The following is a 13,211-nucleotide window of genomic DNA, read 5'->3' on the forward strand; positions in this document are numbered from 1 at the left end:
GAATGATATAGCAGTTTTACATCCTCTCATTTTAACATCGAAAGAGCCCATCAGAATGGCTTCTATTTCCAAGAATGCCCTTGCCACTTCATTTTTCAGATTAATTCTGTATAACAATTTTGTTTGTAGATCATTTTTCCTTTGATTTTGATACATAAAAGTTAGAAACTATTAAGTGCAATTAGGGGTGGGCAATGGTTTATTCGACCCTCAAAACCCGCCCAATCCGCATACAAATAGGCAGTTTCGCAGACACAATGCAGGAGAATGCAGTTTGGAATATGACATGTTTGTGGGTTGCGGATTTAATCTGCACCCACAAGAACTCGCCCACACTTTTTTATTTTTTATTTTTAATCTTAACCGTTGATTTCATTTCTATATCCTATCTAGATATTTTTGCTCAAAACAAAATACCAAACCCTAATCTGCGTAGCCTCTCTTCCATCTCTCTCTCTCTCTCTTTCTCTGTAGCGAGTCGATTGATCGACCTTCGACGATCGGTGACCTTCTTCAGTAAGATCGACCTTCGCAAGATCGGTGGTGACCTTCGCAAGACGATCGGTGACCTTCGATTCGACGATCGGTGACCTTCTCCGGCAAGATCAACTTTCGACCATCTCTCTCTCTCTTTCTCAATGACCTTCGACGATCAATATTAGTCGTGTAAGTTTGAATCGATGTTTAGCTCCTTTTTTGGGTTGAGACATGCTCTTGGGTATTCTTATATTTGAAAGAAATATTGTTTCATGAAGATGATGCTATGTGAGACATGCTATGTGAGACATGCTCTGTGAAGATGATGTTATAAAATGCATATCATATGTGTACCCTTTTTGAGTGCACATTAGCATCTCACATCTATTACAAATCCAAACACAAGTCTTAGTCTCACTTGACTGGAAAGAAATTTCGGTGTTACTTTTCTTCTTTTTTTTTTTTTTTTTTTTTTGAATTTCTTCTTTTTGAGGAATATTATATTATTTACAACACAAATTTCTCTGCCACTTTCTTTATCTATTAGTCAAGTCATGAAATTTCTTTGCACTAATATGTATGAAGGAGGTGTTTTTCTCGTCACTTGATTGGCATGAACTTTCACTGCAGTTTCTGTTTGTTGACCTTGACTTCCTTTATCTTGGAACTTACTCTAACATTACATTTGCTAATAGTATTATATTAACTGAAACTAAATAAATACTCATATTATTTTATAACTAAACTTGTCCCCGATGAAGTGTGATTTGGAACTTTAAATTCCTTAATGAATATGGAATTCTGTTTACCAAAATCTGTTTCTGGAGGGGAAATTAAAAATCTATTTCTGGAGGGGAAATTGAATCTGTTAATTATTATTTTTTTATTATATTTATCATTTAGTTCTTATTTTATTTTCATTCTAATTTTTGTAATCCAGTTTGAATGGAGGATAGTGTTCAATCTCTCATAATTTATTTTTATTTTATGATTGCATTTTGGATGAATATCAAAGTTAATGAAGAATTACTTTTAGGTAAGCTTAGGATTTTGAATGATTTTACTTTAATTGTATTGTTAGGTAATAGATAGATAGTGCATGGGATTGATGATCTAATTTATGATTTTGAAATATGTGCTTGTATTACTTTATGATTAGATTTAGGATTTTGAATGATTTGTTTGTATTAGCAATTGATTTTGTTGTGTTTTTAATTTTATAATTTTTAATTCATTAATTATTAATGTTAGAGCATTTTAGAAAATAAGGGGAAAATGACCCAAAATAAATATTTATAAAATGGGAAAAAAAGGCTCAAAAATAAATTTTTAAAGAAAAAAGTCCAATCCGCAAACCGTCCGCACATCTGCAAACCGTAACTGCACAAACCGCAAACCATACTACGGGCGGTTGCAGGTTGACGTTTTCCCAAATCACATACATGCGGACGAGTCTAAACCGATTCACAAACCGTCCAAAACCGAATCGAGGACAGCCTTATAATGCTCTTCAATTTTGACAGTTCATGCCAATTTTGTAGCATGGTATGGTCTAAATCAACTTTAATTTGCCATGCTATTTTTTTGTACAACCTTTTATTTATTTAAATTAACATTTTGGTAAAGCAGTCTTGATTTGTGCATAATAACATTCACATGTATTTGTACATTGTATACATATTCATCCTTATAAATATAAATTTGAAGCAGATGTGATCAGAATAGAAGATGTATGTATGCACAAGTAATTTTCTCGATTTTCTTGTTATTGAAAAAATTAATTTTCAAATTTTTTAACAAATACTTTGAGAAAATGATGACTTTTAAAAGTAAACTAAAAAATATGAAAGTGCGTGTTAGTTGTGACAAATAATACTTCAACAACAAAAATTTTCTTTAGATTTTTGATTCAAGTACTTGGAAGAAATGAATATGAAGACTTTCTTAAACACACGAATAGACTTATGAATTTAAATCTTGCACCTCAAATGAAGACGACCTTTGCAAGTAGAGCAGTACTTTCAAGGAAAATTCTTCTTTTCATTTCATTCAAGGCATATTAAAAAAAGAAAAAAAATTTATATATATAATAAGATTTTTTAGTTTTAGATAAAATTGATTTTTGTATATTATGTGTCTAACTCTATAATTATTTTTTATGTACCCAACAAGTAAATATTAGATATAATGTGATAGACGTAATCATATCAATCTCGCTTTGTGATGAAAAATACAACATATTTAGGGTTCGTTTGGGATGTGAATTGGCTTTTTGACTTATTGATTTTTTTAGCATGGAGTTAAAAAAATCTCGTTTGGGATATGGTTTTTGGCTTTTGTGAAAGAAAAAATAAAAATATTATGGTTTGGATGTGATATTTTGTCTTATTGGGTTAAAAATCTTATTTTGTATTTTTATGACTAAAATAACCAAAAAATCAAAATGCTTGACATGCCAAACGAAGGCTTAGATAAGCGGGGAGACAAGACTAGTCCACTCAATCCCCATTTATGATATTTTTTGCATGGAAACAAATTTTTTTGGTTCACCCCTCCTTACCTATGGGATTTAAACATATCAAGGCACATTTTTGGTGAAAATAACATTACAATGTATAATTAATTTTCTATTAAATAGATTATTTTCATAGTATTAATATGCCGTGTGGAAAATTGCAATCTTTATAATGAAGTTTGACAATTGACGTATGTGTGTGGAAAATTGACGTTTGTGTGTGGAATGTGTGTGGAAAATTGTAAATACATCTTCACCCATTGACTTGAGTGTGATATTTGTTTTGAGTTTTCAAATTATAATTTCACATTCATTTTTGAAAACTTCTTTCTAGGCGGGAAAATTTGTCTAATCCAATCATCCTTCCAGACGTCTCCCTAGATGTTCGGCCGATTGACCGGAACCGTGTAAATATATATATATATTTTTGGCAAATGGCACTTGTCATTTTTATATATTTTAAATAAAAATATTTGTGATTTTTTTTTTAATTTTTTATGAGCTTTTAATAGAATTTTGAGTTGTGTGTTTGGTTATGAGCTGTAAGTTTTTATATCAAATAACATATGTCATATCAAATATTCCAAACTCAATTCAAAACTCTTTTCAAAATTCATAACTAAACAAATTTTTTACATTCAAATCATAATTTCAAAACTTACAAGTTCAAAATACAACTCTGTTCTCAAATCATAATTTCAAAACTCTACCAAACTACCGCAATCTTTATAATAAAGTAAGTTCACGATTGACTTGCATGTTTGTGGTATGTGTATTTGTGTTGTGTAGTATTTCCTCTGTCGTAAATTGATAATTCCCTTGAGAAATGTAGGGGTTATTTGGGGTGTCTTAAATAAGAGCACTTTTTGACTTTTTGGATTAAAAAGTTGAGAAAAAAATAAGATTGTTTGGGTTAACTTTTTGACTTTTTACAAAAAAATGTGTATTAAAAAATTGTATAAATTAGTGTGTAGGAGAATATAAGGACAGTAGGCAGTAGGCCGTACTGTCTGGGGAGTGAATTGATGATAAGAAATGGTTGTCTACTTTTCAGGTATTGCATTAGATGGTGCTATTCGGTCCATGGGGGCCATCACGGATCCTATTTTGATAATCTGAATCGTTCATTATGTAGAACTCGTCGAGTACTATATGCTTGTAAAAAATCATGTTGATCGGATATCGATAGCTATCTAATCGAATTAGTTTTTTTTCAATCGTTAACTATAATACCATCCATTTTTTTTATACAAAACTGATTTAATCATGTAGTTAGCGATATCCAATCAACGTGATTTTTTATAGATGTATAGTACTTGACGGGTTATATGTATTGAACGGTTTAGATTATCAAAATGGGACTCGTGATGAGCCCTCACGGGCCGAACAACACTGTGTTGTTTGTACACCCCACCTGTGCAATTTTTCCAAATCATTTCAGCAACTCAGCAACCGTCTGTGGAACGGTTCAGACTGAGTTGTAATTATTTGTGTGTAAAATTATTTTATTTTATTTTATTTTGGTGAATAGTGATAACTTTTTAATTTTTTGAGTAATTTTTTGGCTTTTTGAATTTTTTTAAATATCCGAAACCAGCCCTTAAATTTTTGAAGGGGACATAATTATTATACTTTAAATTTAAATTTTAAAGGATAAAATTTAAAAAATATCTTTTTATTCTCATTTTTAAATATATTTATAATTACTTTATAAGGGATAATTTTGAAAATTTTTAAATTTTAAATTTTGATTTTTCAAAGTGGACATATATTTTGAAATAATATAAAATAAAATAATAGACCAATAAAATGGGACAGATAGAGGATGTATTTGTCAGTTTGTGATATTTTTCATTTTTTTTTTTTTTTGATAAATAGATTGTGATATTTTTCATTCTAAAATTGTGGAGGATATTTTACATTGAGGTACTATTTGGCATAAACTAAGTGCTATTTTGGGAAGTTGGCTTCTAGCAACTTTTTTTTGGTTTATAGTAAAAGTTAAAAGTTGACTTTTTTTGCATTTTTTTCATTTGGGAAGTTGGTTTTTAGCTACTGATAAAATTACAATTCTATCCCTCATGAGTCAAAATGTGCTACATAATTGAAGTTGTAAATATTTTAAATTAATGGGGGTAGTTTGGTCATTTTATTATGATTTGACATCATAAACAAATATTAATAAAAAAAAGCCAAAAACAACTTTTTACTAACTTCCGAAATCATTTGTCTAAAAAAGCCTAAAGCTTGGTTAAAAGCAAAAAAGCTACTTTTTACCATCCTCCCAAAATAGGCCTAAATATGTACACTTATTTAGATAAGTACATTTGTTTGGGTCACATCATCTCTATATTTTTTTATACATCTTTTTATAAAAGTCAAAAAATATATTTATTTAAATCATCTCAAAACCCCTAAATATTATCCCTGAATATTATTTAAGGATTTCATTTTCATCTCATTGTTTGGGATGATCTAAATAATTGCACTTTTTAATTTTTTACGAAAGGATGTAAAGAAAAGTAGAGATGTGATATGACTCAAAAAAGATAAAAAGATAAAAAGTGTGTACTTATTAGTACCCCAAACTTGAAGTTTCTCACGGATGTGCCGTGAATGGAAAATGCTATGGATCTTAAATAAATTATTAAATTTTTTATCAAACCTCTTACATGGTTATGAAACTTACACAAATTATATGTGTGTGAGTCCCACACCATGGGAGAGATTTAATAAAAAAATTGATAATTTATTTAGAGTTCCTAGCATAACTCGCCGTGAATACCAATTTTATGGACATCTTATCAAGTATTGACACGTCATGTATAATAAAAAAATAATCAGATAGTTTATTTCATACCATAGAGAGAGAGTGTTAAAACTTCCCATAACTTAACCACCGTTACAATTTTAAATAGAATAAAGGTTGAGACCCCCTTTGGGGTCACCCCTTGACCTCCTTTAGTTTTGATTGGTCAACTTTTTTTTTTTTTTTTTTTTTTTTCTTCTCACCCAATCCCCAACCTCCATGTGTGTGAGAGGGTTGTGGGGTGAGTGTTTTAAGGGGGTCTAAATTAATGTCCTTTTAAATAATATAAAATAAATTATAATCAATTGAATAGGGCTGCACAAAAACCCGTTTGTCTTCTCTGGTGATCGAAAAATCAGGCCTCAACTCCGTCTTCTCCGGCAAGCAAAAATCGAGAGCATCAAACGTAAAATAGAAAGACAAACGGGTAATCAAACAATTCTGTCTCAAAAAATGGCCTTGCAGAAAAGCTCCTCCTCCTCCTTCCTACTCCCCCTCTGCCTCCTCCTTGTGCTGCAGTTGCTTCTATGGCTGACAAAAACATCGGCGCAATCTCATGCGAGGTCTGGTTGTCAAGAATACTGCGGAGATGTTAGAATTCCATATCCTTTTGGAATAGGTCCCAACTGTTACTTAGATGAATGGTTCTCCATAAGGTGCAAGAGGTCAAGCAGCAACGACATGGGATTCGCACCTTACTTAATAAAGATCGATCTTGAGGTGCTGGAAATTTCATTGAATGGAACCTACCTTCGAGTCAACAATCCAGTAACATCTCCCAACTGCCACATCAACAACAACAGCAGCAACAACCTCAACCTCAACCCCAACAACGCAAGCTCGATTTTAAGCATTGACTTGAGATCTAGCCCTTTTCGCTTCTCAGAAATAAACAACGTATCCATGGCCACGGGCATGAATTGCAGCAACCAGGGGGCCATATCACACAACTTCTCCGGTGTGCAAACTCATGTCCCTTCTGTTCTCAATTGGGTTGTACACAATATCGCACAACTTCAATTGGTTCCCGACAACAATAAAAATAGCTACTCCTGTCTTCAGGGGTCGTTGGCTTATTCTTCTCTCCCAATTGGGTCGGACATGTATGATTCTTCATTGCTCGACAAGTGTGTTGTTGTTCAAACCCTCCAGTGCGTTTGCAATTTTCCCTTCTATGGAAATCCTTATTTTTCCAATGGATGTGTAGGTACGTCTTATGCTCTCTCAACCCATCTACGTCAACCAACCAACCAACCAACTAATTGGGATATTTCTATTCCTTTATTTATTTATTTAGGAGGTAACTAATCAAATCAAATCAAACGGTTAATTTTTTTTTGACAAAGGGTAGATTTGAAGTCGTTCTATAGTGATAGTGGTGTGTGGTGGTGGTGTTGGTGGTTGAGGAAGGGGTGGATGAGTGATTGAATATGATCCATAACATATTTTAAATTAATTTCAACTACACTGGATATGTTTAATTATAAGGATTATAATATAGGATTGAGATTGTTAGTATATAAACTCACAATCTCATGTTTGATTGAGAATCATAATTTCAAGTATGAAATAAATAAATAAATAAATACATAATAAATAGTTATTTTACTAATTTAATTGAATAACTAATCATATAGTAATGCATGAGATTATTAATCTGCTCACTATTAATCTTGTTAATCACACACGGCTATTATTAGAGTGATTATTGTCCAGCAATTTGTAAAGTTTGTTTTTTGGTTGATAACTACTTTAAATTTCTGATATTGCGATTGTATGCAGATACGTCAATTAAACCTCCTAAGCCAAATGCGAGGACTATCTTTAGTAAGCTCATTTTCCTTCCAAGTGTTTAAAAACATAGAAATTGAGGGATTGTTTGGTGTAATTTATGAAGCTGTTTATAACTTATTTTATTTTATTTTTAAAATTGTATGATGGAGTATTTGGTATAGTTTATGTGTATAATCTATGAAATAAAAATAATTTAAGTAAATTTAAAAAAAAAAATTGATTACAAAGAAACGAGAACATAAATATTTAGAAGTGGATTCCCTCTAGTCCATATTCTTGATTGTAGGATGTTGTTCAAGTCCGTGAGCTCATCACGAGTTCTATTTTAATAATCCAAACCGTTCATTGTGCCGTGTACTTTGTATATTTCATCCATATAAAAAATTTAAGTAAATCTAATAATCATATCCTATTTAATTTATTACATTTGTTATCAAAAAAATAAACTACAATTGTATTTTTAAAAATAGGCCTTTTTTTTTGTGTGTAACAAATGCAATAAATTGAATATATTATAATTATCGGATCGATTTAATTTTTTATGTAGATGATATACACGAACTATCAAAACAAAATAAATAGTTCGGATCATAGAATGAGACCCATGGTGACCCTCACGGGCCCGAACAACACCCTCCAATAAAAACTCCAAATTCAAATATTTATTTTTTATTAGTCTACACTCTTTTACTCATTTCTGTCTTCACGTTTTGAATCTTGATGTAAGGCTATAACCATTAGAAAGTTTAGTTCCGAGGCTTCAGTTTAGACACAAAATTGATCTAATTTCGACTCCGGAAGAAGGAGACATGCCTATTTGGATTTTTGATTATCAATTTTCAACTTTCAAAAAATTGCACCAAATAAGCCGATTATCATAACTTAGTATCCAACCTAATGGACCAACTAATTCGGGGATCAATCTCACTGTTCACTAACGGAGAGCTCAATTAAAATAAGAACAAAGCCCCGTATCAATATTTATCATTCATTTTTAATAACTTCTGTAATTTAAAATTTTTAAATCACAAACAAATAAATAATTCTGATAAATTAATGTTATTGTTTCAACAAAATAAATATTATATACAATTGCTTTTGACAACCATAATCTTGGTAGAGTTTAAAATCAGCTCTCTTTTTTTTCTTTCTTTCAAATTTTGTGGCCAAATAATTCAGCATAAGTTATGTTTACAAAAAAATGTCCGGTTTTATTGTTATTTATTTATTTATTTTTTTATGTAAGGATAGATTTTTAGTAAATTTGTTAGTACTCAGAAAAATAAAGTGTATAGAGTTGATACATTTTGAGTATGTCCACACAACATCAACTTTAAATATATATACCATCCATTTCATTTTATGAATTACACATGACTTTATAAAATTAAAAAATAATTAAAATTTTTGCTAGAGTTGAGTTCTATATGTATTGATTCTGGAGTTGAGTTCTCTACAGGTCTTTTTGTTGTTTCTTGGTGGGTGTACAAAATAATGGAGAAAATAATGAAGAAAATAAATGACGAGCAACGCGAAATAAATGACAAGCAACGCAAGGAAAATTTCTTTAAGCGAAATGGTGGTTTCTTGCTACAACACAAGTTATCTTCAAGTGATGGCAGTGAAAAAATCAAATTGTTTAATTCGAAGGAGTTGGAGAAAGCCACCGATCATTACCATGAAGATCGTATTCTCGGCCAAGGAGGCCAAGGTACAATTTTGTTATCCTTTCATTATCTAAAGCTTACAACTAATTTGTTATCTTGCATTGATTTCTTACCAAACATTTTGAGACCTTTTTATACACGGATCCTCCTTTGGGTTGGATAAGGGTCAAGAATATGAGGGCACTATGAATTTTTTATGCCAAAAGTTAGCACAACACTCGTATGATATATTTACCTATACATACAGACACGTGTATTGGACTTGTATAGCATGGTGAGCATGTATGAGCCAATATTTGTCATAATATTTTTATTGAAAAATCAAATGCAATCTTTCCTAATTAATTTAACCATAATTAAGTAGTTATGCTATTTCATAAATCCAGGATTTGATTTGCAGCAAAATTTATGATTTTTGTTTTTTCTAATTTCAATAAGATTTCTTTATTGTTTATTTTTCTAAATTTTTTTAATCAACCACTTACTTTCAATTAATTTTCCAACAGGTACTGTTTACAAAGGCATGTTGTCAGATGGAAGAATCATAGCTGTTAAAAAGTCTAAGGTTGTCGCCAAGGGACAAGTTGAGCAATTCATCAATGAAGTCGTCATTCTTTCACAAATTGTCCATAGGAATATAGTCAAGCTCTTAGGTTGTTGTTTAGAGACAGAAGTTCCAATGCTAATATATGAGTTCATTCCAAATGGAACACTCTCTCAACATATTCATGATCCAAACGAGGAGTTCCCACTTTCATGGGAGATGCGCTTTCGGATTGCCATAGAAGTTGCTGGAGCTCTTTCCTACTTACATTATGCAGCTTCCATACCCATATATCATCGAGACATGAAGTCAACCAACATACTCTTGGATGATAAATATAAAGCAAAAGTTTCTGATTTTGGAACTTCAACATCGATTGATGTTGATAATACTCATTTGACCACACGAGTACAGGGGACATTTGGGTACTTTGATCCAGAGTACTTTCGATCGAACCAATTTACTGATAAAAGTGATGTTTATAGTTTCGGAGTTGTTATTGTTGAGCTTTTAACTGGGCAAAAACCAATCTTTTCCACTAGATCCGAAGAAAGCAGGAGTTTAGTCACACATTTTATGGAATCAATGGAGGAAAATTGTCTACTTGAGATTCTTGATCCACGGATTCTCAAGGAGGGTCAGAGAGAAGAGATGATTGCTGTTGCTCACCTCGCAAGAAGATGCCTAAACTTGAATGGAAAGAAGAGGCCTACAATGAAAGATGTAGCAGTTGAGTTGGAAGGAATTAGAATGTCACAAGGAAGTTCAACCATTCACCAACACTATAAGAAGTTGAATACAGTACAACTGATTTGACTGAGAGGCTTTGGATGTTGCTTCAACCTCAACAGGGGCATTTTTAGATAGTGGGAGTGGCACAGCTTTATCGTTTGATGTCCGACCACTATTGCATACTATGTAGTTGGCATAAACTATACATATAATGCTTGTCCATGCTAGATATTTACCATAAAGATTTGTTATTCAAATGTTAATTATGTACTAGTATGTAATGTTACAAGCATATGTACTAATTACTTATGCTTTGGATTGGCAATAATAGTAGTTTTCTATACCATATTTTCTATTGACAAAATCATTCACCAAGAACAAACTGGATTCATTTGTTTGATCAAATACCCAAAAAGCTGCTCTGATCTTGATCAAATCCACAACATTAATCCAACTAGATTGAGCTCTATTGAAGATGATATCATTCCTGTGTAGTCCATAAAGTCTCAAATAGTCGCAAAGAAAAGTTATTTCCATATTTGTTTCTTTAAATTGGAGTAACCCCACATAAACCACCACTCTCAAAATCTCAGTCTAGACTTTCCGAGCGAGGTTACATAAAAGGAGAGGATGTTTAGTTGATTCCTCATGTGCGATATAAATCGCAGAAAGACTTGACAAAAAAAAATAAAATAATGAACACCATCTTTGCCTCTCTTCCAAATTAAGTTGTCCTCAGAATTGAGTCTCAATTGGACTGCTTCCAATAAGTTGAGTAATATTCCACATGATTCTCTTTTTTCTCATCAAATAAAGATTTTCTAAATCTGAAATCCCAAACTATGTTGTTGTTCTCATCAAACGAACAGACCTCAGCAATACTCTACAATCTTTTTGCAAAGAAGGTTTAAAAAGTCCAGAAAATCTGTGTTTGAAGAAACAATTATGAGACCATTTATCCTTCCAAAACCTTATCTGCAATCTGTTTTACAGTTTTAAGTTGAAGTTTTCATTTTAACGTTTTCCCAACTCTATCAATCATATGACTCTGGCCAACCTCCACAATTCCTTTCCATAAACCAGAAATAACACCTTCTCTCATTAGTAATGGGATCGATCATTCATTCCCATTCCCATTCCCGTTCCCATTCCCATTATATTTGTGAACAATAAGCTTCCTCCATAAAGAGTCCTTTTTTCTCTCCCGAATCTCCACCATCATTTTGACAAAAGGGATGAATTCTTTAGTCATACAGGAATAACATTCAACCCGCCAAACTCTTTTCCTGTTGTCACTTTTTCCCATTTCACCGAATTAATCTCTTCACAACCACCCGCAAAGAAATCATCTTTATAATTTATCCATTCTATTTTCCACTGTTACATGCATTCTAAAAAGCAAACAAGTAGTACATTGGTAAATTAGACAATGTTGCCTTAATCCATGACACCCTTCCAGCAATTAGCCAGTCTATCCCTAAATCATCAAATTTCTCTGCATATTTGTAATCTAAAGGACTGTTGTTGTGGTTCCTATGGTATTGGATTCAAACTCTTACATTTAATGGTGTAGGGATATATTTTCTGAGTACTAACACGCAGCTAAGGTGACGCTGACGTGTCAGTCGAGATGCTACGTGTCCTAGTCATGACGCCGAGGTTATCTCAGCGAGGCCGAGGTTACCTCCGAAGATATCGGAATCCGAGATAAGCAGATAAGGCACAAGAGTCTTAGAAAGGGGGAAGACTACAGTTGGGAAATGATAAGACTCTTAGGGAGTTTATCCTAATCCTACTGGGAGTCCAAGATTAATAGTAATCCTAAGTCCATTAGAGCTAGGCTCCTGTTGGGACAAGGGTTGAGTTAGCTATAAAAGAGAGTCACCCCCGAGGGTCGAAGATATGCAATTTATGTTCTGAATAGTGAATTTAGCACTATTGATTATCTTTGAGAGATATACCGACTTGATCGTCGAAGTGCCCCCGGGTGGACGAACCACTGCCAGAATCTTCTTTTTCTGTTGCAGGTCAGCCAGGTGTCATCTATTCTGCCAGTGTTCTCCAGCTGAATACTAAGTTGGGCAGTGTGATTGGAAAATCACTCACACAAATGGAGTTCCACATCAAATAGTGAGGAATGCCGTGCTCTAAAGAATTTCTCAAAAAACTTTATTTATTTATTTGTTATTAGAGAAATATTATTTATCAATAGTAAACTACTTTGCTGATATAAAACAGAAGTCTTTTTGTTATTAGTGTAGATTGTGGTCAATTATGACAGCTGAAGAATCTCAAGACTTCTTCTATATAAACATTTGGCAGAGGTTGAGACATCTCTGTTTAATTCACACTACTACCTAATCAAGAGGGAAATAACATAAAATATGCAAAATAAAAACAACATAAAAACTATAGACGAAGAATAAACAAAAGAAAAGAAAAGAAAAGAAAAGAAAGAAAAGAAAAGCATGGTTTCGCAGAAAAACTCCTTCTCCTGCTGTTGCTGCTATGGCTGACAAAAACATCGGCACTTTCTTATGTGAAACCTGGTTGTCCAGAATACTGCGGAGATGTTAGAATTCCATATCCTTTTAGAATAGGTGCCAATTATTACTTAGATGAATGGTTCTCCATAGGGTGCAAGAACTCAAGTGACAACAACAACGGAGTCGC

The 13,211-nt window shown here is 32.5% G+C and overlaps 1 protein-coding gene across 2 annotated transcripts; it reads left to right on the forward strand.

Moving 5' to 3' along the window:
- Window positions 1–6,082: 6,082 nt before the first annotated feature.
- On the forward strand, window positions 6,083–10,884 carry LOC114275745 (wall-associated receptor kinase-like 1). Of its 2 annotated transcripts, XM_082887775.1 has the most exons (4): window positions 6,083–7,008; window positions 7,584–7,628; window positions 9,055–9,306; window positions 9,769–10,884. In XM_082887775.1, exons 1-4 carry the CDS (start codon window positions 6,255–6,257, stop codon window positions 10,620–10,622), a joined length of 1,905 nt encoding a protein of 634 aa, XP_082743901.1. In that variant the 5' UTR covers window positions 6,083–6,254; the 3' UTR covers window positions 10,623–10,884. The 2 variants fall into 2 exon arrangements, with proteins under 2 accessions (XP_082743901.1, XP_082743902.1); XM_082887776.1 differs by lacking the exon at window positions 7,584–7,628.
- Window positions 10,885–13,211: the final 2,327 nt, after the last annotated feature.

This window comes from Camellia sinensis, chromosome 9, assembly GCF_055761805.1.
Source record: "Camellia sinensis isolate YWXY chromosome 9, ASM5576180v1, whole genome shotgun sequence".
In the NCBI taxonomy this organism is placed as follows: Eukaryota; Viridiplantae; Streptophyta; class Magnoliopsida; order Ericales; family Theaceae; genus Camellia; species Camellia sinensis.